This window comes from Megalops cyprinoides, chromosome 6, assembly GCF_013368585.1.
Source record: "Megalops cyprinoides isolate fMegCyp1 chromosome 6, fMegCyp1.pri, whole genome shotgun sequence".
In the NCBI taxonomy this organism is placed as follows: domain Eukaryota; kingdom Metazoa; phylum Chordata; class Actinopteri; order Elopiformes; family Megalopidae; genus Megalops; species Megalops cyprinoides.
In genome coordinates this window covers 27,961,919-27,987,798 of record NC_050588.1, presented here as the reverse complement: position 1 = coordinate 27,987,798, position 25,880 = coordinate 27,961,919, and the positions used below count along the sequence as shown (strand labels likewise).

General features: G+C 40.2%; 3 protein-coding genes across 3 annotated transcripts in view; 2 read left to right on the top strand and 1 right to left on the bottom strand.

The window, feature by feature from the left end:
- Positions 1–665, top strand: part of LOC118779598 (centromere protein P) — an 86,834-nt gene extending 86,169 nt beyond the window's left edge. The window contains exon 9 of the mRNA XM_036531771.1: positions 401–665. Within this exon, the coding sequence (XP_036387664.1) occupies positions 401–522 (122 nt within the window). The 3' untranslated portion in view covers positions 523–665. The remainder of the gene's footprint in view (positions 1–400) is intronic.
- A 1,267-nt stretch (positions 666–1,932) lies between these two features.
- ippk (inositol 1,3,4,5,6-pentakisphosphate 2-kinase) lies at positions 1,933–12,183 on the bottom strand. Its single transcript, XM_036530377.1, has 13 exons — positions 11,996–12,183; positions 9,212–9,271; positions 7,343–7,438; positions 7,078–7,144; positions 6,233–6,354; positions 5,569–5,658; positions 5,206–5,264; positions 4,858–4,930; positions 4,389–4,668; positions 4,166–4,301; positions 3,797–3,899; positions 3,493–3,572; positions 1,933–3,205 (listed from the first exon to the last, which is right to left on the bottom strand). Exons 1-13 carry the CDS (start codon positions 12,074–12,076, stop codon positions 2,974–2,976), a joined length of 1,479 nt encoding a protein of 492 aa, XP_036386270.1. The 5' UTR covers positions 12,077–12,183; the 3' UTR covers positions 1,933–2,973.
- A 4,993-nt stretch (positions 12,184–17,176) lies between these two features.
- LOC118779697 (ATR interacting protein) lies at positions 17,177–24,744 on the top strand. The gene is made up of 15 exons (XM_036531896.1): positions 17,177–17,298; positions 17,985–18,312; positions 18,633–18,715; positions 19,424–19,594; positions 20,045–20,163; positions 20,566–20,672; positions 20,814–20,903; positions 21,027–21,153; positions 21,435–21,903; positions 21,994–22,148; positions 22,457–22,599; positions 22,707–22,798; positions 22,974–23,060; positions 24,143–24,401; positions 24,552–24,744. Exons 2-15 carry the CDS (start codon positions 17,988–17,990, stop codon positions 24,623–24,625), a joined length of 2,301 nt encoding a protein of 766 aa, XP_036387789.1. The 5' UTR covers positions 17,177–17,298; positions 17,985–17,987; the 3' UTR covers positions 24,626–24,744.
- The last annotated feature ends 1,136 nt before the right edge of the window (positions 24,745–25,880 follow it).

The window sequence follows — 25,880 nt, the reverse complement described above, 5'->3', positions numbered from 1 at the left end:
GGCTTCATGAATCCCAGAACAGGTGGAGCTCTTATGTGCTTTCAGTGACTCACAGATTTAATGACAGCACTTTTGCTGTAACAAGAAGTCTTTTGATTGGTTCATGACTTGGAGATTGACAGCACATCGCCACCTACTGTGAGGTCCATGAAGCCGCACTCTCCCTTCACTTACTGTCAGCGCAGTATTTTGTACAGTAACAGCAATCTTGTAACTTTTAAGGGTAACACAGCCTTGGCAATTGGTGTATGATTTAACTGATGTCATTTTGCAAATTCAAATCCCACACAGAAAGATTAAAGGAAAAAAAATTCCATATTTACTACATTTAGACATTGAAACTATAGGTGTGTATTATGAAGATGCACTTGACACCAGTATTGTATTTTTTTCCCCCCAGCATTACATTTAGACCAGAGGAAGGTGGCAGAAAGCGCTCCCCAGTCATTTCAGAGCCTGTTGCGCATTCTCGGAGTGGAGGCCTCCATTGAGAACTTAATAACAGCGGTGTGTATGGAATAGCCCCTAAACAGCCACATGGATGGGAGTCAAGTAAAGAAGCAAAGACGCCAGCTGACTTTTTTTCCTCCTACATTATTTTATTCAATATAAACACCTCTGTACAATCCCCATTAAGAAAAATTTGTTAATGCCATTTGTACACATTCTCTCATCACATTTATGCGTGTATACATATACTGTATGTAAATATGTATAATTAGTCAAGGCCTAAAAAAATAAATAATTTAAATACAAAATGCCAAATGGCAAAATCCACTTTGTATTTTGAGATTGTTACACCTATACATTTAAGTTTGTATTCCTCAGGTATCACAGTGCATGTGATTTTTTTTTTAAGAGCAAGTGTTATATCCATTCTTCACACAGAGGTTATTCAAAGATAATTGCTAGCTTTCCTCTTTCACAGTTCCTCATAAAAATAGTTATCCATTAACTTCAGGCCCTGAACATTGATTTATTCTATTAAATACATCCTTTACAAGCAACTTTTTGGCTTGTTTAATGCAAGTGGGTTCAACTGTTTTAGATAATACAGAAAAAACAATGTACAGGTTACTGCAACAATGGCTTCAGTGTCCTAGCAAATGGATCAAAATCCTCCATGGTTTATATTGTAACTGCATAAAAAAATCACTACAATTAATCTTTTTTCCATTAAAGGTCATTTGCAAACTGAATGCGTTAAAAGATGGTAGTAAATTAAAAAATCTGCCAAGTTAGAACTCTCACTTTAAATGTTGGAATACAATCACCTTAAACCTGTAACACCTACACCTGAAATCAGATTTAGGAAATACTTCATATATCCATTGACACCCATCACTGCTTTTGTCAGTGGCAAATTTTGAAACTGACGTTTCCAGACAGTACACCTAGACATAATGAATGCTGTGACAGCATTGAACTGAGGAGGGCTTAAATGAAAAAAAAAAAACACAAACATCAGAATCATTTCCTGTTTGGGACTTTAGTTGTAACGGGGGTAACACACTAGCTTGAAGCTACAACTATGGTCTTCAGCCTTGATGTGAACTTTTCCAGTGTTACCTAAGTGTTAGAGTGAATTCATGTGAATGCTGCTGCAGAAGGACATTTCAACAGAAACCATGAGCTGTAACTGAAAACCATGTTGCCTAGTGTGAAGTTCCACAGACTCTAAATCAAATCTGACTTTCAAAGTGGAAGAGTAGCAAATTTTAGTTCCAAATATTACTCCTGAAAAGCAGAAATCCTTCGCTCATCGAACATTACATATTAGGCTACCACATCAAATTTTCTTCAGCCCCAAAAAAATCTTCTGAAAAAATTTTAATGACCTATGATAACCAAAAGTATTGGTCATTTGATTAACACTGTTTAAAAACTGGTTTTGAAAAATATTAAGGTGTATTTGTCTTTAAATGAAAAACTATCCACTCAAGATAAAAATGGCTAGTACGCTAATCAGTGTTGGCAAACTACATCTAGATTCATTGCCAATTATATGTGAAATAATCCCACCCATATGGCAGTTGGGTAGGACTGCAATATAAATGAAAAGGTGAAAACCTAGTTTGTTTTTAATGTGCTGAACGGAACTGAAATAAGACACACATTGACCAAACAAAACGAGACACCTCAGCAATACACTTCTAATACCTCAGTGACCCCCTCTTGAGATAGGACTCCAGGTCAGCAAGTTATTCTCCTTCCTTGATTGCATCAGGCCAACTGAGCAGATGGGGGAGGTTTTATCAGCCTAGAGTTCTGCTGTAGCACCATCATTTAAAGACTCCGCTTGATGGATCTTTGAATACACAAGTGTCAAGACATATTTAAAATTCAGTTTTCTTATCTATTACAAATCTGGAATCCCTGCCCTATAATAATCCCTCTTAAGGTGACCTTCACTTGTACGTCTCATGAATATAAGGGCAGTTGACAGATCTTCGGAAACAAGTCCGCTATTAAGGGCGTTTGTATGGCTGCAAAGAAAGACGATGTAACAGATAGGTTTGTTGAGCCGTTCACTGCTTTTCACCGCTTCAAGCTGCCACTTACTAAGCGCTGAAGTGCTGAGAACTCTCAAAAATCACCACAAGCCTTTTGGCACAATTCAACACCACAGCATTGTGGATGTAGCACTGTGAATGACCAAAGGACACCTGAACGATTACACCCCTCGCTCTCCCTCCTCACTCTCCGACACACTTAGGCACCTTGTGCTCAGGGAGACCTGCCCCCTACAGGATATGCGCAATAAGAGAGGATGTTGGGCCGGCCCACTGCACCACTGTAACATCACCACTTACACCCCTGTCTCACCTACATTCACTCTCCAAATCAATATGGCATACAGCTTTTCAAAGGAAAAAAAAAGAAAACACAAAAAAGGATATGTTTCATGGATTCCATCTTTGCATTTGTCATTGCTCACTTCACACAGTTCCCCTGAGGGAGGGCGAGAGTGGTTCATACAGGGTGGAACACCAGCGTGCAGTCTTCCCGGTCCCTGTCCATGGTCCGGTTAAGCTTTGGCGGCTCCTGTTTAGATTGAATGCTCCTCAAGTAGTAGTTGACGATTTTCGAGTCGAGTTTGTACTGGTGGGGGATGCTCTCGTAAGGTTTTGGGTCTAAATCCAGGATGGACACAGAGTATGTAAACCTGGGCTTTGAGGGCTGGATTTCCAAGCTTGGTTCCAGCCTACAAAAAAAAATATTTAAATGTTAAATAAAATGAAAATAAATAGCTTTAAAATGAAATTTCCATTTCCACAACATTAAATCATGTTAATTGTGGGATACCAGTCTTGTCATTCAGTGTCAGTGTCACATATTCCTTCAATTTACCACTTTAGCCACTGCTATATTGGAGCTAACCATGGAGAGACAGTCAGCCTCTCTGAAGGGTGCATCTATCCACTGAAAAGGCAGATGAGGAGGACAACATGTTCCAATATGGCAGACGCGCGCACATATTTCCACACTTACAGTTCATCCTCTCCACAAGGCGCGAGAGCAATCATCACGGAGCAGTCTTTGGCTGTCATCGCTACTCTGTACTGGTGGACCTACAGGAGAACCAGGCATTTTTTTTTTAATTGTATGATGGAAATAAAATGGTGGAAAAAACTGCTTTGTTTTCTATCAAACTGTTTGCATACATCACAAGGAAGCAAAAACATGTTGACAGAATTCCTAAGTTTTTTTTTTTTTTTTTTTAAGTTTCCTTGTTCACAAGCATTCTATTTACATAAGAGTTGCCTTCAGGTTTATAAAATGAGAAACTCTTTACCTTGCCAACTGCATATTCAATTGAGCCATCATCTTCAGAGGGGCAATTTTTCACTTTCTCCAGAAAGTTTTCATTGTATGGCCCATCTATCTGTAGTCTGTTCCTGAGGGTAGCAGGAATGGGGGTAAGAATTAACACATACATCAATCTATACTTTAAGAAAAGAAGGCACATGTACACTACACTGCACACAGACACAGCACTAGCCAATCTGCATGATGACACTAGTTTTGTTCTGTGTATGTGCGCCACCCAGTGGATCTTTTAGGACATTACATACAAATGTGTACAAACCGAATGAACCATAACAAACGCTACTGTTACTGAAGCATGGAGCCTCAGAAACTCCAGTTGTGATGAAATAAGCACCTTTCTTTGGGGAATTCCTCCAGGTACTGCTCCACCCGTTTGTACAGGGGGTAAAGTCCTTCAATGTCCAGGTTATCCAGCATCTGAGCTTGCAGTATTTTAGACAGAACACAGTCTTTGGGCAGGTAGTGGTTACCTGCAGTGCAGAATAAGTGTTAGAAACATGAAAATCTGCTCAGACTGTAATTTGTAATCTGAGGCGTGGCAGCGGCTGGCCCCTCACCATTTCGCAGCATGTCCCAGTGCAGGGGGCTGGCTTCGCAGTGAGCCCTGCCCTCCGACGGCAGCACCTTCCTGGGCTCTCCCGTGCGACTGGAGTCCCAGCTGCTGAGCAGTGCACTGATTATCACTTGGATCAGCTCGTTCAGGACCACCTTGCTGGACTGGTGACCATTGATTAGGCCGTTAGTGGGGAAGAAGTAAGGTTTGAGGTGCTGGGCCAGCTCGTTCAGGTCCTGCTGCCGATCCGCGTCGTCCTTACAGCTGTATATCAACACACCGTTCTGCAGAACAGAAATGAAGCCTCCAGCAAATCAGCTTTACTGGGCTCTGACACCCATTACAGTCAAATTTAGTTTTCACAGAATTTCCATAAATGCCATCACCTCTTCATATTTGATTCCAAAATCAATACTGCATTAAAAATGGGAAAAAAAAACAAAAAAAAAAAAAAAAAAAAAAAAAAAACTTACCTTAAATATTTTGAAGTTGTTTTGTGGCTCCTCTAACAAGTGTTTAATTGCAACATACATTCTCTGTTTATTCCTAAAGAGAAACAAATTGCAGATAATTACTTTTAAACCCGCAAGATGCACACCAAAATGGCTGAACTAGTGTAGACCATGAACTAGGTCAACTTGTCAAGCCCACCACAAAAATAAAAGTGCTGATGTGCTCTGAAATAAGCATGAATGCACACCTCAACCATTAATTACAAATTTGTTTTTACGTTATGAATATCCAAACCAAAGTAAAACTGCATCATCTATAAGGCGTGTTTGGCAGAAACTAAGCTGTACTGGCATGTAATCTGTACTCACCCTGAGAACAGATCCAGGGGACAATACCTGCTCATTCGCTTCCATTTGCCGTTGGCCAGCTATGCAAAACAAAACCACACCACACATGCATGCGTTTATAGTTCCTCTGCACTTCAACTACTCAGCCAGCAGAGGGCGTGAAACCACCCAAGCATTCTCAACTCCTTACAAATGATTACACAAGGATCTTACCATTCCACCCACTAAGATTATCACATGTTTATGCTTCACAGCTATGTAAATACATTTCAGTGTTATAACCTTCAGGGAAATTTCCTAAGGTCTTTTCTGTTGACTCATATCACATGGTTTCACTAGCCACTTCAATTCACTTCACTTAAAGATAATGGCAGTATGGGTTACCTTAAAGTGCTGATGCAGACAGAAGCGGCACACCTTACGCTTCACTTCCTTTGAGGCATGTCGTGAAAATGGCAGAAATCCACATTTTGGCTACAAAACCAAAAAAAATTTTTTTAAAGTATTTCAAATATGTCATTATAAATTCATTTTGGACATTCCAGTGTTGCCAGTCTGACAGTCAGCACAACAGCCCTTTTAAGCTTGATACACTTCATCCTTTCAAATCTTTAAAGTCCATCAACTGATTAAATTCTACAGCCAAGGCATCTCTGACCACAAAGGCAAATTTCACAGCACATACTTTGGCACCTGCTTTGGCTTTTGAGTAGCCCTTTTTTCACCATCAATACCACACACTGTTCGGTTGTTTGGATACTCCCTTCTTGGTTTCATTTTGGAGATAATGAGGTGACAGGTCCTTCACTGTTTCTTACAGCACAACAAACCTTAAGAACAACAGGCAGCTGCCACTACAGCAGGGCTTCTTTTTTTTCAGAAACCTCAAACCAAGCACTACAAACAGGTTCCATTTCCTTCTCAGGCTGATGTGTACGTACACACACACGGTGCCTAGCCGGTGTGTGTGTGCGCGTGTGTGTGTGTGTAAGCTGCGCCCAGCTGATGTGTGTGTGTGTACGCGCTGTACCCCACAGAGCAGCTGTACCTTTATTTCGATGCAGAGCGGAGGTCTGTGTTCACTGATGTGGCAGGCAGAGATCTGGGTCAGGTTAGGCAAGCACACGGCACAGCCACTGAAGGTGTCCATCACTTTGTCACAGCGCGATTCTGAGGAACCAGACAAAACACCAAGACAAAAACTCAACTCTCAAGAGTAATGCAGCACAGAAGGGCACACAGAGGGTGACAACCTACCACCACACCATATGACCCATCACCTATAAGGCCTCCTACAGCTAACTTCTGTAGTACTGGTTTTATAGTTTTGGAAATTTCTGCGACAATTTTATAGTCTTGGAAGCTTCTGGACAAGTCTGATTTGATAAAGAAGCAGTTCTCACACTGCTATCTCAGTTCACAGCACGGTTTTCATTTCCTGGGTTACTTGATAACAACAGCATATACAATAGGTCCGTACAATAATGGTGTGAAAGCCACATCCACTGAAATGCAGCTTTCTGTCTTGCTTTTCTAGTCTCTTTAGATATGCCTACTAATACACTCCCAACTATTGAAATGTCCTCTTTTATAGGAAAACAGAAATGCTCAAGTCTTTCCAGAGTCTTTCCATAGTTTTGAGTCAACTCTTGCTTAACTGATTAACATCAGACATCTGGTAAGTTTGCTTTTGATCCAAATAACTTAAACAATTTATATAAAAACCCACAGTGCTACATGTCATGTGGCTTTTTGGACTTGCTCTTGCAACACCTTCTACAGCGCTAAACTATGTGGGGTGGGTGGGGGGATTTCATAAGAGGGGAGGAAGTGTCTCATGTTCCACTTCAGAGAATGGAAAACCAAGTGGAAGTACTGGCTTTTCGACATTACCTGGCCGCTCCTGTTGAACCTTCAAGGACAGCTGCCTCACAAAGTCTAAAGGTAGTTTAACAGCCTCCTAGAGAAATTGAAGAAAATCTGTTTCATCAGAGGTTCATGCCCCCTCCACAACTCCCCCAAACCCCCTCCCAAAATACAAAAAAAAAAAAAAAATCATCCAGAATCAATATCAGATTCACATGACAAGACTAACCTCTGGATACTATTTGCTAAACAAGCAATAAAAAACACGGTATAGAGAATCTACACATCTTACCCCGTGATGGACGTATTTCTCTCCAAGGAGCGGCTTCATAACATTTTTATTAAAGTCAACAATGTTCTGGATGTGCCGGAAGGCCTGTTCTGTTGTCTGAAAAACAGTGAACAACAACATGTTTAACAGCCATTTGCTAAAAATCCAGCATACTCTGTTGTGTTAATGCATCAGCATATAATAGGAGACATCTTATCCGAGCCAGATAAATATATTAATGTGTGCATTACCCATACAATAATGCACCACATATGGTCAATACATTTTGATAAAATGTAAGAAAATAAAAACAGGACTTGGAAGCAGAAGCTCGTAAACTGGAAAATGGAAGTGCGTAGACTGTACTGCTAAAATAAATGAAAATGTAACTTTTCAACACAAAAAACTCACAGAAAGCAACACATTTAATAAAGGCATGTCTTTCGCATTTTTTCAATAATATGATCGCATTCATCAATACCTCAGTTTATTGTGCATCTGCCTGACAGTGACAGCATGAAGATGCTTTCAGTTGTATTTAAACATCCTGCCAATTTGTTAAGGAGGATCTTATTCCTCTGCCGCAATTTCTCCAGATCCTTAAATTTACTTGCTCTTTACTGGTGAACAGTTTCATTGAGTTCAATCTGCTTAAAGTCTGCAGATTGCAATGGCCAGTTGAGATGTTAATTTTATGCTCACTTAGCCACTGGTTTGTTGACATGGATGCATTCTTTGAACTCACTGCTATTCTAGAATGTCCTTTTTCCACCAAATTTCATGAGTTTCCCTGTAGAGGGAAACAGCTTTTTGTCAAAAAATGTCTGGTTGCTTGCCTGAATCCATCTTTCCCTCCATTCTAACAAGGTCATTTAGAACAATTTAAAACAATCCATATTTCACACAGTGGACAAATTCTTCCTTTCTGGAACCACACATAATGCTAATAAAGATGGATGTTTCTATAATTATGTCACTGATATGCAACATGGCAAACTCGGACCACTGTGGCTGTGGTTTCAGAGGAAGCTTCTTCTCAGACACTGAGCCCTGATAATGTCATGCTGTCTTGGAGACCAGGCCTCCAAAACCACTATTCACAGCACAATTCACCATTGTTTTTCATTCCCATTTTGACAAGGTAATGACTGTATCTAGTACCCAGTGTTTTGGTCTTGAAATTCTTGATGATGGACACTACAGTGGAAATGTGCAGCTTCTCACAGACATCACCAAACTTGTGGAGGCCAATGTCCCTTTGCTTGCAATTTTGAGAAAGCTTTCTTAGACCATTATAATCAGTACAACTATGCAGTACTACACACTTATGCATCGCTCTGGATAACAGTGCAAATGTAGTATGAATCACTTTTATATCCCAGGGAAACAGGTCACCATCAGGAATTGACATAATATTATTTTAGCTGTATTGCATGTTTACTTTGAGATTAATTAACAAACATGGCATTACTTGTAAAAACATAGCACGTAGCTCTGTGCAGTGTTATCAGTATTTCATGTAATTTCATTTTTGAACAACTAAAAAACTGAGCACTCACAATTTCTGGTAAATCATCTTTTTAACAGGAAATCTTAAGTTCCTTCTCTTAACACAAAGAACAGCTATATGTTAAACACATCTGAATTTCAAGGTTAATCATACATTTTTAGCAAATTGAGGTCAAGCAAGTAGCTATAAAATATATATATATTTTTTTGTAAATAGTTTCAAATCACCACCAATAATCCTTTTATGCTGATCAGGAAGCATGACATGATTTGAGTGAGGGACTCCAAAACAGGTCAACAATGACCATCTCATGAATGGCTCATCACTTTGGCATAACATTTCCACCTTAAAAATAAAAAAGGTTATGAAAAAACATCTACCTGGTGTGTGTTCTCTGCATTTTCTGCAGGGTACTTCAAAAGACGAAGAACTCTGGAATGCTGGAAAAGAGGGGAAAGCATCACACATCCAGTTAATTGCTTGTATCCAATATTTACAAGCTCATTTTCACAATGGACTCAATGAACACATGACACTGGAAAACAACATTCCTCACCATTTCTTAAACAAAACCACAGACAAAATGTTTGGCATTTTAAAAGAACGTAAAATCTGATTAGCACATCTTTTCAGGGCTACTTACTCAAATACATTCAGCGTGACAGTTGCGTAAAGTCAATTGTGTAACTGGCGAAGGAGAACAGATCCCCATCCAAACACCCAAAGGTTTTTCTCAAAACGAACCACTGCACAGTTCCAATGAATGGGTGTAACACATTTTTTGCATTTTTTCCAAAATTATTGTTATGCTTAATCTAGTGTAAACTCATAGCATTAACTGTCATCATAACATTTCCTGAACAAAGGACCACCAAGTGGAGGATTTACTGTATCTGTGCAGTAGCAGTTACAACTTATGTCTCAGGTTTTGCCTGCGGGAAACAAACAGGAAACTCTGAAGAGCCACAACCTGCCACTGTGAATGTATTCAAATACCTGAGATTACAAAGACAATCTCAAAACATAGTATATATCCCCATGCAACTGCCTGAGGGTCCTGTGCAATGAATCACTTCTGCCTAACTATCTGTTTAGGAAGGATGGGATACTGTATAACTGGCAACATCTCAACAATAAACAATAGACAAGTCTGTGCGGGAGCATGGTGGCAGGGCTGGGAGCATGCACTATACTGATCTTCCCCAATATGTAAATCAAATCCAATTTATTTATGATTCTGGATGCAGTATAACATTGCCATTTCAATATTCTTCTTCTTAAACTTCCATGTGTAAGAGAGATACGATACTGCTGTAAATATCTTTCTTGTTCATCTGGATTCTTATATCTTGTTTCCATCAGTCACAATCAGCTGAGACTGAATTTTAGCCATACCAAACAGGCTGCTTCCACTTGCAGCCAGCTGTTTTTGAAACAGGGTTGACAAAAAGTCTCTCTAGGTGCAGCTGGCTGTTCAAGCCACAGCATTCCATGAGGCCACACTGAGATTACACTACATCTGGCAGAAGTAGGCATGTTTATGGAACCAGTGAAAGAGGATCTCACAAACAGATTTCTGGGATTTTCAAACAGACACCCCTTTTCAAATCAAATATTGAACGTGTCCAAGCAGACAGAGACATTATTCATTGCATGGGAGAAATAGGGAGAAAGTTTGTTTTAGACAAGTTGGGCACACAACTAGAGAACACAAGATACCCAATTGGTGAGCTGAACACAGCCAACTGGACAGCCCAACACAAGGCACCCAGGCTGCGCAAGTTAACTGGGCATGCGTTGTTCTGTCCAACTTTTTATTGGTTTGGCTCTCCATAGGAAAAAACCGCACCTCAAATTAATGCAAGAAAATGCATTTTATTTTTGAGATGAGCTTTTGTCCATTAAGGCTGTCAAACCTCAGTTAAACATGGCTGATGAAGACAAGCTATTAGTTTAGTTACTGCAGGTTTTGCCAAGTCTGACCATTCCTATGAGAATATTACTTACATAAACCTGAAAATGAAAGGACATAATGCAGCAGGTAACAGCTGTCCTATATCAGTACCTAGTGCTGAGTCCTATGTTTAACAAATATGCTTGTTCACTTCACTTCTTCTTTATGTATGTATCTGTCATCAACACCAGATGAGGTTGTAACGGGGGTATTTGATACTGAATTCTGATCTAATAAGCTGTATATCGAAAGTTAGTTGCAAAACGTAAAACAATTTATGATGTATGCTGAGGACGACCTGAAACTACCCTGATCTCTCACGGTTGGATGCTCCATGATATCTCTCTGCTGGACGGGGTTCACGGTTTGGAGATTGCAGGAGCATGACAGGAACAAACAAATTATGTCATGTTAATTTCAAAACATCGCACTATGTGACGCTTGCCCCGTTGTTATCACGAGAATTGACCTCTGGACAGCTAAGAGCTGACATTCAATCTTTGCCTTTTACCGGCTGGTAATCCTTCGTGGACTAAAGACTGGCCGTTTAATAGATAGTCACGTTAAAACTAGTTTATGTCCACATTACAGTCCAAGAAACATGTCAAGGTGACTAAGAACTAGCTAACCATTAATTTCTGTGTATCCCTTTCAATTCCAGCGGGCTCAATCACTTAACTGCCTTTTGTCGAAGTTATTTGTAGAGTAACCACGTGACGAAGACTTCGCCACCAAGCAAGCTGACTAATATCGAATCTGACGTCGTTTAATTGGCTAGGTAGTTGGAAATTAACTCACGCGTGATTAAAGAACATTCTCACATAGATAACGTTAAGTAGTTAATGTTTTGCTTTTTGGTGGCCAGTTGTGTCTGTCTATGATCATGCAAATTTGGACAGAACTGTTCCGTTTTGCACGATCCTAACGCCCTGATCTGTGAACTTGTGGCTTGGTAGCTAGGTTGCTAACTGCCGTGTATGGTGTCGATAGCAAGCTCGCTACCTAACAAGCTAGATCACTAAGGTAGACCAAACAGAAAATAAAACATTTGGGGCAAAATGATTTTCACTTAATGACGATGATACGGTTTGTTTTGACCCTTACATATTTATAAACTTTCGTAATTCATTTTTTCACCGGGCAGCACCACTAAGTTAGCTTGTTAGCGAACGAGACTGCTATGAAGTTAGCTCATGCTATCGATACTCACCTGGCCGTGAGAAACCACTAGGCTCTTGTTTCCTTCCCCATGGTATTTCCAGTCGTTCTCGTCCATTTTATCTAGTTCCATAACACAGCTGTCGTAATGTATGTGTAATGATCACCATTAAAGAACTTAGCTAGGCCAAACAACTTGCATGCACCATGGCCACAAACTGATACGATACAATTCCTTTCACTGACACACCGACAGACTGCTACTACCGCTTTGCTCAAGGATATCCCTCCTACCCTCTTTTCATTGGTCATTTTATTATAAACGTAACTGCAATTGGGTTATCAAAAACGACATCTTCAGAGCTCACCCAATACTATACATCAAATGGATGACATTAACGCCAATCAAATTCAACTACCGCCTCTTGGTTCAGGAAATGCAACTTTATGAAAACCGTCAGCCATGAATGACTGGCGTCATCGGTTGCAACATTTGGTCTGGCCGAGAATATGGTGCAAGAGCCGGTGGCAACAACTAGGTAGTGTTAAATAAGAGAAGCAGTTGCTGTGGGCTTCATTACCAACAGTGTAAATGGGTTTTTTGACAGCAGCTTAAAATGGCAGCATTACAAATGTTCATTCAAATAACTTTTAAATAAGTCTCCAACTGGAAATTAGGTGCACGTATTAATTGTTTGAAAACTCCCTATCTTTGAAGTTCCGTGGGACTTTGAGCATGTTGAATAAATTGTCAAGTTTTCAAGAATTAATATACTTAATTTAATTAAAAATAATAAAAGTAATTTTACCAAGACAATATACCAAATATCACACTTACACCCAGTTATGCACTATTTTGAACAATCTCTTAGCAGCATGCTATAGAATCATATTCCCAGTGAAAGTAGATGGTCCAGCAATTTTTACTTAGTGTCAGAGGGATGAGAAGAATACAGTATGGAATGAAGGGAGAATGTCCCAAAATGTCCAAGCAATTGGGTCCAAGCTTTGTGTCAGGAAGAATGAAGATCTCTTCGATGCATTCTCGAGCCTCCAAATTGTGAAAATGGTAACTGCAGCCTGTGCACCTGTCCGATAATTATGCCCTCCATTTTTTATCTTTACATATATTCAGCACAGTTGTTCCTGTGATCCACTTCTACAGATTCAGTTGCTTGAAAAACATACATATTGTATAGATGAATATCGTGTAAGATACCAAAAGATGTCCTCGCATCAAATGGCTAGTTTCAGCCAGGATGAGTTTTGAACAAAGTCCATTGAAAAGTTTGTTCAAAAGCATAGAAGTATGGTAACATGAATATATGAACAAAGATTTCTACTTAGTAGTTTACTATGTTTAGTTTACTGTGTTGTGTTAGGCAATTCCATTTTCACATGTGAAACCCCCCAGCTAGCCCATATAAATGATTTGAGCTTTTTTTTCTTGTGTAAAGTGTAATATCTAAGTTGCATGTAATTTTCCCAAGACTGAAGAGCAAGTAATGTTGGAAGAATTTTCTGTCAATTTTCTGTCAATCTTCTCAGATGGTCCTCATAATGATCAAAGCAGCTGTGTGGTTTTTACATTTATTTCAGCAGCAACAACAAAACTCACATATGGTGTTTTCATCAATCATTCATCACACACATTTGAAATACAATGTGACATTCCTATGGAGGTAACGTTGATAAAACTGAGTTAAGAATGAATAGGATTACATCCTTCTTTTAGGGTTTCAAGGACTTTTTCAGTTTTTATTGCGTATATGTAAACTGTGTATAGTATGCTAATAAGGTGGTATCATCTTTAAATTGGAGTTCAGAGGCTCAACAGGTTGTCATTTTGATTCCAAGATGAAATGGCTTCCTCTTGGCAGTGAGACAACACTATTTCTTTGTGTCTGTTTCAGGAAAAAAGGCAGTGTTGCAGGATGTGGTTTTTTAGATGTGTGACAGAGGAAGGCATACACAACAAGAGCTTTTGAAGAAGGTACATGAATACACTGAAAAATTTGTTTGGTCATTGGAAAAAGAAATATCACATTATGAATTGTACTTCAATGATAACATAAAATGTAAAGGTATTTGCTTGCTTGAGCTAAACATAATCACAGATAAATATACTCTTTCATAAGATATATAACATTTTATGTGGTACAATAGGATTTTGTTGTGGCCTTTTTTGTTAAATTGTGTAAGGCAGGTTTAGACAAGTGCTTTTCCTTTCAGGTTAAAGGCATATAAAATTAAATTTATTTACAAATGTATAATACAAATCACTGATGCATGATTTTATACAAAGTTTTTATTCAAATCATTCTGTGTATAAAAGTACAACTTCTCAACAACAGTGAACAATAGGAGTGTTATAGTATCTGTTGTTTTAGTTTAGTCAGTTTAGTTATATTTGTTTCCTTCAAAAATGCTTGTTCAGATGTTGTACTTTTATACAAAGAATGATTTGTATATAAATTAGAGCAAATGAGAGCTGCCAACACTGCATTTCACTATGGAACAACTGGGCTCATGAGGTCTAACAGCAAGAAACCATTGTTCCAAATGACTGAACTTGGCTGAGACAGGGATTACTGATAGCCATGTACTTCACAAACAGCTCCTAGGGTCTTGGGGAGGGAAACCTCACCATAACTGGAAAAACAAATTTAAAGAGAGAGAGAGAGAGAGAGAGTGTGTGTGAGTGTGTGTGTGTGTGTGTGTGTGTGTGTGTGTGTGTGTGTGAAGTACAGGACTGTCAGTAATATCTCACTCAGTGTAAAAGTGTAAAAATCAACACACCTCCTAAGGCTTCAAGGGAAGGGTTAAAATTCTGGAGTTGCACTTCAGACAGAAGCCCAGCTGCTCTTAGCAATCTGGTGATAAAGTACACTGGGAACCTGTTTTTATTTTAGGTGAAATGGTTGTTTTTATGTTTTTCATTATATGTTAAAAAGCAATAATAGCTTGAAAATTGATAGTCAGATAAATGTGCTTGTATTAATAGGTCCTGACAAGAAACAGCTCATTTTCCTTGGTTCAGAATGTCGGCAAGCTTGCAGTAATTCCAATAAGTGTACTCTTTGAAGAAGGACTGATCTGGCGACGTGTAAGATCTGAAGTGCATTATTTAGCATGCGTTCATTTTTTGTTTTAGAGAAAGCCACAGATGTAACATCTGTACCAGTCAATTGGGATGTGTGCGGTTGAGGTGCTCTCCAGAAGCATGTCACCTATTTCCTTTTCAAGCTTATCTGAGGTGGCAAGTGAAATTGCATCACATAAAAGGTCAGGCTCATCAGGTCACTGAGATCGTCAAGGGAAGAGAATCCTAGATCACAGCAGGGCTCTACCAAGGTCAAGATGCCAATAACTTTTGTGGTGAAGTCCAATGCACCTAGCAGACTTACCTCTGCGGTAAGATGTGATGAAGGGTCATTCCAGTGCTGCAGAAATCCACAAGCTCAGAGGGTGGTCTTTCACACCTGGGGACTTGGGTTGTTATGGAGAGATGATGAGGATAGACTCCATCAAGTATGAAAGATATCTGACTGTCCTCCTGGGCTGCATTCTATTTCAGGAGTGCTTTAGCGCATAGGTGGGGAAACACAGAGCATAAACTGTTGTCGGTGGATGCTTTGGCATGTTCAGGGCACAGACCATTGAAAGAGATGCACTGCAGCCCTGACACTTCTGAGTGGCATCACAGGCTGAATTTGCAAAAGGTGTTAAACAGTCTTCACAATAGTCAAGTGTCTGGAGATTTAGAGTGATCACACCAGTTCGAACCCCTGAGCTGTGAGGTGGAAATAGGGGGTGGAAATTTTGGAGTCCCTCAGCCAAGTGGCAGGAGGATTACCAAGACAGAAAATCTGTCATGACCCAACACACCAAGTGTCAGTCCACAGAGCAGGGCATGGAGGAGACCAGAAGTAAAAAGGTTAAATTTACCCAGTCAGATGGATTCGTGAAGCAGGAGCGTAAACCTTGTACTTACAACAAAATATAATATAGTAAATAGTAGTGGTCACAAACACTGCTTAATGTTCACCAGTTGCTTAGCCTAAGGCTATGGCCCAAAGTAAGACAGTGAAAGAACTGGAACTAATGTTAACACACCATGGCCATGTAGCAGTCTTAAGCAACATGCACAAACTGTTGCAAGAGAGCAGATGATTGCTATAAGCAAATTTTACCCAGCGGGTCAGTCATGCATCAACGATTCTGAAAATTTTCATCCTGTCAAATAAAGAATGCTTATGTGAATTTAATCATACTGTAACTGCGAGGAAGCGAAAGAGGAAGTATGTTGCTCTACAGTAGGACCACTGAGCTACACATGCACTGATACTGAGACTTTTATGTAGTGAAACGGAACACTTCATTTTGTGTTGAATCTTATATTTTAGCAGTTTTCAGCTTCATAGCTAATATATCTCTGGCTGCACTATGCCTATGTTGTTGTTGTTCTTTTTATCCTCTTTTATGTTTTTAATGCATTTTAACATAATATCTTTAAGTAATTATGTATTAAGTAACTTGTTCATCGCCATATTCTAAAATCAATTATACTTGTACATGTATCATCATAATTATCAGTCAAAAACGCTTTTTTATGCAAAAACATAGAAGGTGTCCTTCCAGTTCTCTTAGAAATGGCATCATTCTTTGTTTTTTTTTTTAACTTTTTGACATGCCTGTGTGCATATGATAATCTTATTTATTTATGTCACAGTTTTACACCACAGCTGCAACCACCACAAGACCAATCCCACTCAGGAGAAACAAGCTTTATTTATATTTATGTTTATTTATGTAACATAATCAAGTTAATATAATTTTACAGGCATCCGATTTTGTTTGTTGCACATTTGAGCTCCAAAAGCCCATAAAAGGTTGGAATTCAAGATGTTTTCACAAATTATGTTCATCCACTCTGGCCTGAAACAGGTTGGTGATATGTGTTCTGATCAGATAACACAAGTTACCGCTGGCGGATCAGCTGGTGTGCGACAGGCGCTTGGTTCGCCTATTAACGGTTCTGTGGTTTGTCCTTTCTAGGATCCCGTAGAATTTTAGACGGCCTCTTATGCAGCAGTCCAATCGAATCCCTGATTACTGCGCGCCTTGTCGGTAGAATCGGTGATGTGATTCGTTGACCGGAATGAAACCGCAAAGCGGGTTGCACGCGGTTGGCTTAACTATTATGAACTTCCTTTGCACAATAGCTCGCCAGCTAGCTGCAAAGCAGTAACGTTATAGTCTGTTTGCAGTATAGCCAGCTAATATAACCCAAATAATAACTTTGTGCCACTATGGAGTTTTCAATCGCTAGCTTGCGAGCTTTTTCACCTTAAGGTTTGTTTACACGCAACCTAGAGATTGACTTTCATGCATTTTAGGTAGCAACAGCCAACTTTCCAGCTAATGTAACGAGATAGCTAGATTTAAGATATAAGAAGCTAGTTAGCAAACAGTAGCTAATGCAGATGACTGGCAAAATAACTAAGTTACTCATCTGCACCTATTACAGTAACCAAGCAGCAAGTTAGTTAATGGGCAGGTTTGAACCGATAGCCTAGCTAGACTGTAGTTTAGCTAGTAAACTAGGCAGTACTACACGGGTCATTGTTCTGCAAGCTATTTAGATGACAGGTTTACTACTAACAAGAGGTAACAGGTATAGGTGTCATGTCTATAGCCAACCAGTGAAAGAGGTACAAACTATATTGCTGTCCATCCGTCAGTGTTACATTATCAGAATTCAAATCGGATAGGTAGCTGTCATCCGAGTGAGCCGTCAAGCTAGTTTGCTAGCTGTGATGCAAATGTTAGATCAATAATAATATTTGTGATGTGCTGTGTCCTCGAGCTATACCGTACTCGTTGCTTGCTGGCTAGTTGGTAATTGGATCATTTACCCTGTTGTCATTTGGATAAAAAAATTCTAAAATGTAAAGACATATAGCAGACTAGGTAAGTTAATTGCCAACGTTACCTAAATTTGTGTTCTTTAAATTAGGTTTTTCCCATCTGGTCACTAGAGAATGGAGTGTCCACCGTCGAAGCGACTGAAAGGGATGAACTTTGGCGCTCCGCCCAGTGCAGATCCTTTTGAGGATGACGAGGCCTTTACTCAGGATGATCTGGACGAAATCGACATCATTGCGTCCCAGGCGTGCACAGGGGATGTGGGAGTGACGGGTCCCAGGGAGACGCTAGGTGCAGTTTTACCTTGTCCTGGCCCACAAAACAAAGCCTTCTCTGAAGGCAGGAAAACGTTTGCTCTGGGAGCAAGTAACAAGACAAGTAGCAATCCTGGACAGAGTAACATGGGTTGCAGTCACGAATTTCCACCCAGGCAAGGTTTTGGTAAGTCGCACAAATATTTCATGCCCATCATTGCTTGCCATTTTTAAGTTACTGCGCGTTACTGATTTCGTTTTTTTTATTGATTTTGTTTTACATTATCAAGTTTTTCATGAAGCTTAACCATTTAGTCTGCTTAATGTAATATTCTTTAGGTATTAGTACTGACAAGAAAAAGACAAGATTGGGCTTGTGGCTTCATGAACATCAAGGAGAAATTGTTCCCTGTGTTAAGTGCATAAGTCATATTCTGACGCAGAGGTGGGAAGAAGGGTTTGTACACATACATGCACAACACCCACTGCTGGGGTTTTCTTTTTCAGGGAATGAACAGAAATGTAGGAAGGACAGAGAAGTCCTGTCCTGTGGTAGTCTGGAGGCGCAGCAAACAGAGCTTAAAAAAAAGGTATTTATGGTTATATATTACTTCAACAACTAAAGAGAAAGGTGTTTAAGGGTATATGTCTGCAACAGTATGAAACCTATTTGAATTTGGTTGAATAGTTGTCATTTATTTTAGATTCTGTTCTTTTTAAGAATATTTATTGTAATAATACTACACTAATACTACTACTACTACTACTACTACTAATAATAATATAGTAATATCTGATTTACCAAGGTTGTTAGTCTAGTTCTAAGGTTATGACAGGCTTTTAATTTTATACTGATGGTAGAATGCTTGAAAGCACCCCTGTCAGGGGTCTTTGAAGTGTATCACTTTGTATAAACCCAAGATGTGCTCCCTCGTCTCTCTACACATCTGGGAAGCAAGTTTTATTTGCTTGAGGGTGTCTGTTATGGTCTGAAGTCAGATCTTAGTCACAACCTTGTCAGGTAAAGCGTGGATAAAACACACACTGTCTACCATGCAAATGGGGCAGCAGTGTAGCTCAGTGGTAAGCAACAGGGCTTGTAAACAAAAGGTTGCTGGTTCAGTTCTGTGCTGGGACACTGCTGCTATATACTTGGGCAAGGTACGTAACCCGTAATTGTCTCAGTACATAACCAGCTGTATAAATGGATAAAACGCTAAGTCACTTTGGATAAGAGTGTCTGCTAAATCACACTAATGTAGTGTAAGCCACTCAATTTGTGTGTGATTTGTTCTAAGTTAAAGGAAGTGGAAGAACAGCTCCTGCTGAAGGATGGAGAGATCCGTGTGCTGCGTGACTCCATTAAACACAGCCAGCAGGAGAGAGAGCAGCAGAGACAAGCCCAGCTCCTCGTGGAGCAGGAGAGAGCTCATGCCCAGAGTGAAAAGGAAAGGGAGCTTCTGAAGAAGGTAATTGTGTGTTCCTAGTACAGAGGGATTCAGCTGAAACTAGTCTCATGACGTAGAATTTGCCAAGGAATGAAGTAATGTTTTGTGTCATTTGGTCATATATCTGGTGCTCTGCTACACAGGTGGTTAAAACCATTTATTCAGCTGTGTGGTTATTGGAAGAAACCAAAAAATCAGATTATCAAATGTAGGCAGTGCACCAGGGACTCCAGTAACCACCAGCAACAATAGCCATGTAGTTTGCTGTTGGGGACTGTAAGAACTTGGATTTAGTCTTCATTTGACCTCACTTGTGGTTCATTTAAACCATATAATAAGCTATGAGGTCAGTATTAGTTACATTGCACTTATGCATTGTAATTTATATTGTAAAGGAGTTTATCAGCTGAATACATGTAATGAATTTGTTTTTCTTGTTTTATAATGTCTCATATCTGACATAATGTCCAGGTGCAATCCTTGCAGTCAGAGTTACACTTTAAAGAGGCGGAGATGAATGAAATTAAGAGCAAGCTCATGAACTCTGAGCGGGGTGGTAAACGTATTGCTTCATCTTCTTCAAGGAATAGGTATGCCTTATTTCAGAATTCTTTTTCCCCCACTATGTCAAGTGATGTCCAGCATTAATATTTTTCCTTTCTCAACCAGAAATGAAAAGTGAAAGCTTTGATGATGATTACATTTTAGCCATATTAAAAATATTATATGTTTCATGTTTTATTTTATTTGCTCATTCTCACTTAGGAATTTGCATCAGTTGTTGCAAGTTGTTTTATATATAAATAAATATAATATATTTATTTCTTAAATTGTAGATTTTATTACAGATTTTGATAAATAAGTAATCCAGTGAGGTTTGATTTTGCTGTTGTGTATTTTTTTTGGGGGGGTCAGAGATACTAACTTTATACCTGTGTCCTCAGCCCTAGGGGGGGCTCTCCTGCAGTACTTCAGGATGGGGATGGGGCCAGTGGGACCTCTCCAGGGGTCAGCCCATTTCTCACTAAGCAAAGCTTCGCAGCTCAGTTGACCCGGTGGTCCTCACCTGTCAAACCCTGTCAAAACCATTGCAGGGACGGTAGGCCTTGGTTTTTATTGGTTTCGTTTATGTAGGCAAGGTTCCCTTGCTCTTTCAGTGGATTTTTTTCCAAAACATTTTTTGGTGCTTGTTTGTAGTATTGGTGTGCGCTGTAGACTCACTATTTTGTCTCACTTTAAGATGGAAAACGGTTTGCCAGTGAAACAAACAACGCCAACAATGATGTGCAAGCAGACGCATTGCCAAGTCCTGACACCTTTTGCTGTCAAGGTAACTTTAGGTTCAGCAGGTTGTTGAAATGTATCACAGTCACTGCAGTGGTAATGCCATACCTAGTGCTGTCACTCATTAGCATCACTTTGAATCCCACACGATGTATTTTCCTCTCTACAGAATCAGTCTTGCTCACCCTGCTGCTGCAGCACCCCTTGGACCCCAGTACCTTGGGCCTCTGCCACCTGCTTTGTATCAGTCCAGACGCACTGCCTGGCTTTTTGTTGCAGCACAGTTACCTCAGCTCGTAAGTGTCTCTATGTGGAAATCTGGATCTGGGAATGGGCGTTCCCAAAAATTACGTATTTGGTTATTCTTTAACGCTTAGTGGTGTTTTTTTGAAAGTATAGTTCAGTGGCTACATACTGTATGAATTAATCCTCCTATGTGCCAGCCTTCATTTTATTGGTTCTGTTTTAGAACAACCTGTTTTATTGTCATGACGAAGTTGAAGCCAGGCCTGGCGCTATTAAATCAAGGTGATTGTAATTTTTGCTTTGCTGTGCCTCCCCCCACTCCCTGTATCAGAGGATCCTCCGTTGGATCCAGCAGCTCCTCCACAGAAACCAAGGCTGTCCACAGGCCCCAAAGTGGCTTCAGTCAGGCCCAGAGCCTTGCCATGTCTGGGCTGAACATGTTGGCACTCGCCCGCTACCTGCCCAGACAGAATACTGCTGACCCTGGGGCTCAAAATCAGCAGACTTCAAGCAGGAGGTGCCCAGGGGCAGTGCACTTGTTGCCCCTTTTAGAGTACCATATTGGCCTTTTCTGTCAGGCCCTGGGGGCAGTAGATAGCTCAGGACAGAGTCCTCTGAGAGGGAGCTCCTTGTCTGGCACATCCTCTGAGGGTAGCATGGCTTCCAGCGTGGAGGACACCCTCGGCACCCTGGAGGAGTTTGCCCTGGCAGCACTGAGAGCCGTGCACCACCTCGTGTCACACAGCCCTGAGGTTGTGCACACGCTGCTGTCCCGTCAGCCACAGGAAGGCCCAGACGCGGTGGACCCTGCGGTGCAGAGGACGAACCTGACATGCGAGAGCAAGCCAGGGTCCTCCCACATTCCCAAAACTTCAAACGGTCTGCGTGAGGGAGGAGAGGTCCATCACCCTCTGTTCAGTAAGCTGCTGCAGCTGGCGGATCCAGCCTTCACCAGCGCTGCCAGTCGGAGGGAGAAAGTGCTGACGGTCAGTCTGACAGCGCTCGCCTCGCTGGCCGAGAGAGCTGGAGATGAACTGCTCGGCAGGTAGATGCCTTACTCCACGTTCCTCTGAGATTAATATGCAGTAAGAGTTTTTCAGACTGGAGTCCTGGAGGTCTTAAGGTTATTTTTCATCATATTCATTTTACCATGTCATATTTTATCACTTAGCCCACACACTAGCAGTTATTTGCTTCAAACTGATGTGGGAAGTAGCATTCTGTGATGAATCCAGGGGACAGTTATGTGGAAAATATGATCAAGGTTAGCAAATGATGGGATCCATTATGTAATTAAGTGCTTACCTGTCAGAGGGAAATGGGAAAAACAATTGTTTTGTTTGACCTTTGCAGGTTTAAGTTTGTGGTGAAGAGTCAGTCTATGGCACGGTGCCTGTCGATGGACTCCTCCTACAGAACTGTGTGCCTTTATGTCAGTCTGCTGGCTCTGACAGTTACCGATGATGAGGTGGCAGCTCAGCTGTGCTCACAACTAGGTGAGGTTCCTGTAGCGCCCCCTAGCACTGCTCATCAGAAATACACCTACATAATCATGTTTATCATCCTTTGATCAAGACTAAAGTCACCTTTCATTTTCTTTTAGATGTATGTCCTCTCCTTAAAATATTCCAGTACATCACATCCAGACCTGACAACACAGCAACAGAAAGCCAGTGGTCTCAACTAGAGGTGGAGGTAATCAGGCTTTCATTCTATCAATGTATAATTGGAGTTAGTAATCAAACAGAATCTTTTTACTAAATAAGGTACAGTTGAAGACACTGACGATTTTTCAAACTCTTTTTTTTTTTTTCTTTTCATACTTTCTTCACAAAAGGTATGTTTATGCTTATTTGTTAATCCTTGGCAGGTTGTGCGGTTCTTAACAAAGCTATTCACTCACAAGACATCCACGTGGACGGTGTTTACAGAGTCCTCCTGTCAGTGCAACAATGAGGTAAGCAGTAGAGGCTGTAATCAGCTGAGGCTGATTGATTGCAGCTCTTGGTTAGTTCCTTAAATGGCACTTTCCCAAATTCCAAATATACTCCTCTTCCAAGCACACATTTTGTTGATAATAATTTCAGTTTGGTGTATCTGACCCCTTTTTCACATGATAAATTATAGAGGAATCATTCCTTCTTTTAGCCAGTCACAAGAATGGTAAAATATAAACACAGAAGTATTAAGTCTTACATAGAGCAATTACATTTTATTTAGCAGGTATTTGAAGTTTCAAACAAAGATTAGGGAGGAGAATTTTCCGAAAATCGCTGTGCAAACCGGTTCCATCCACAACTATAAAAACCCTGCTTACCACTTCCTTTCCTTTTTTTCTTTCTTTCTTTCTATGTATGTTGCCTAAATTGGAGGGGGGGGGTCAACAGCTTCTACTTGTAGCCAGGTGTTTTTCCATCATTGGACTAAAAGCCAAAAAAAGTACAGCTGTAACCACATCAAACAAAACCCTTCTCGCGGGATTATGTGAAAATTCATACCTGCTGAACTATATATATTAGGCTAATGTGTCACAATTGATTTTTTCACGTCAAGGCATATACTAGTAAATGAACCTTTAAGTACAAATAAAATAAGCAGTCAATAATGATACAGTGGCTCTTGATAGCTCATGTAAAAACTACACACAGTTAGTTATGAGGGTATTAACATGCCACAATTCCCTCTTAACTAATATTAATGATAATGTTAAACAGTAGGTACTGGGAACGTATACACATGTGGCATTTTGTAACTGCAGTCAAGCGTGTCAGTGCAATTCCAACATTAATACAGTAGGTGGCACTATATTTGTTTCCTGAGCCCATTGTCATGACCGTGCAAAATTCAGTTCAGTTTCAATTCAAAGGCTTCGACAGCATATGAACTGTCCGCATAAAGTCAACTGAATATGGAACTGGAAGTGATTCGTGAAATTTCAGTACAGTGTCTTGTGTCTTGTGCAGCTGAGTGCTTTTGAATGACTGAGAGACTGGGGGTGGTACCCTGCATGGTTTGACAGCGGGTCATCACTCTGAGCAGGTAGTACGGACCTTGGTGGCCCTTCTGCACAGGCAGTGGCTGGAGGTGAGGAGATGGGAGTGTCAGGAGGGGCGGGACCAAGCCTGGGCAGGCCCGGGAGTGCACCTGCTGAGAGAGGCCCTGATGCTGCTGCACTGGCTCCTCTTGAACGACACCAGCTTCTCCGAACACTGCCTGGACGTCCTGCACATGTACGACCAGGTCATCCCTGCCATACGTGACACATTCCGCAAGATCCCATGCCTCACAGAGAGTGAAGGTGGGTACTTCAAACTGTAAACTGACTTACACTAACTACACTTTTAACACATCACTGAACAGTGATCTTGGCTTTTTGGAGCCTTTAGAGTTGACGTTTGTTATGCTAATGTCCATTTTATTTTTATTTATTCATTTATTTTGTGGTTAGAATTGGCACTAGAAGAACTTTGTCGGCCTGAAGCAGAGGATTTAGAGGACATGGATATGGACACTGGATCCTGATATTGATGGCTGCTACCTTGCTTTCTGTGTATTCCTGTATGGTTTGTCCACAATAGATCTGGAGGTTTACCACACACAGTCTTGTGATTGTATTTTAAGCACTGTCTATCCTAATAAAATGAGCATGTACTCTGACATGTGGTTTGAGTTATTCTATTCTATACAATAGAGTTCTATTCTATAGAATATCTCAAATTCTGTCTGTCCCATATTTGATTGCTACTGATTGCTTCACTGTGCTTCTTAATTTCTAAACAGTTAGTCATATAACTAACTTTCCAAAGGTCTCAAAATACATGCAAAGTAATGTTCCAGCCATTTTCAGATCAATTTTTTTTTACAGTTGACTAGATTGTTTTTTCCCCCAATTCTGTGCATGTAATCCTTATAGTAAATGGAACATTATATGAGGCAAAGTTAGATAGAGACAAATTAAGATTGTGAGAGATTAATTGTATACAGAGCACCAGATTTGGAAGCATGTGAATGGTTAGTGTTACTTTAAACCCCACAATAAACTTCATTTTGTCAGTCATCACCAGGGTAAGAACAATTATGTCTCTTTAACTGCCGTAAATCTTTCTGCCTTCTCTCATAGTCAGCTCCTCGGCTGATTATCTTCCAGCAAACAAAACATTATTGCAGGCCAGGCATCCTTTTAATTTAGAGGAACATTGCAAAATAAGAAAAGAGGGATTAGACATAAATAATGAGTTGTTTTATTGTAATTCATTGCCAGATGAAATCGGTGCATATTGGCAAATCTGAGATCAATGTTTACAGACGTTATACATTTTTCTTGCAAGCATTTCAGACAGTCAATGTAGGATGCTACCTTGCACTCCTTCTGCTGACCAATTGTGATATTAGTTTTCTGTAGCCATTTTGCAATGAGGAAAAACATAGGGTTTAGCCCTTTCAGTAGCTTGACAGTTATGTGACCTTTGTGAATTAGTGAACTACTGTGATTAATACCCCCACGTGATAAATTTCCTTTTGAAAACAGGAATTGCACACCCCAATTACAGATCCAATACTACTCCTTCAATATTGAGGGAGTTATTAAATACTCAAACAGTAATCCGTCAGCTTGTTTCACATAAACATTCCTAGTTTTGCCTTTTTTCCTGCTTAGGTGAAAGAACTGGCTTGTTTGGCACCCATCTCTTTTGCAGCTGCCATCATTAATATGTCAAAAAGTTCCACAACTATAATTTATTTTACAATATTAAACACCATTTATGTTATTCTTTTG

Bases quoted from the DNA above. Each gene is read 5' to 3' on its own strand.
- LOC118779697 (XM_036531896.1), top strand. From the start codon at position 17,988: ATGGAGTGTCCACCGTCGAAGCGACTGAAAGGGATGAACTTTGGCGCT. The intron at 20,164-20,565 runs GTATGCCTTATT...GGATGGGGCCAG, and splicing joins TCATCTTCTTCAAGGAATAG to TGGGACCTCTCCAGGGGTCA. The intron at 21,154-21,434 runs GTAAGTGTCTCT...TCCCTGTATCAG, and splicing joins CAGCACAGTTACCTCAGCTC to AGGATCCTCCGTTGGATCCA.
- ippk (XM_036530377.1), bottom strand. From the start codon at position 12,076: ATGGAACTAGATAAAATGGACGAGAACGACTGGAAATACCATGGGGAA. The intron at 5,265-5,568 runs GTAACCCATACT...TGTTTTGCATAG, and splicing joins GTCTGCATCAGCACTTTAAG to CTGGCCAACGGCAAATGGAA. The intron at 4,669-4,857 runs GTAAGTTTTTTT...TCTGTTCTGCAG, and splicing joins ACAACTTCAAAATATTTAAG to AACGGTGTGTTGATATACAG.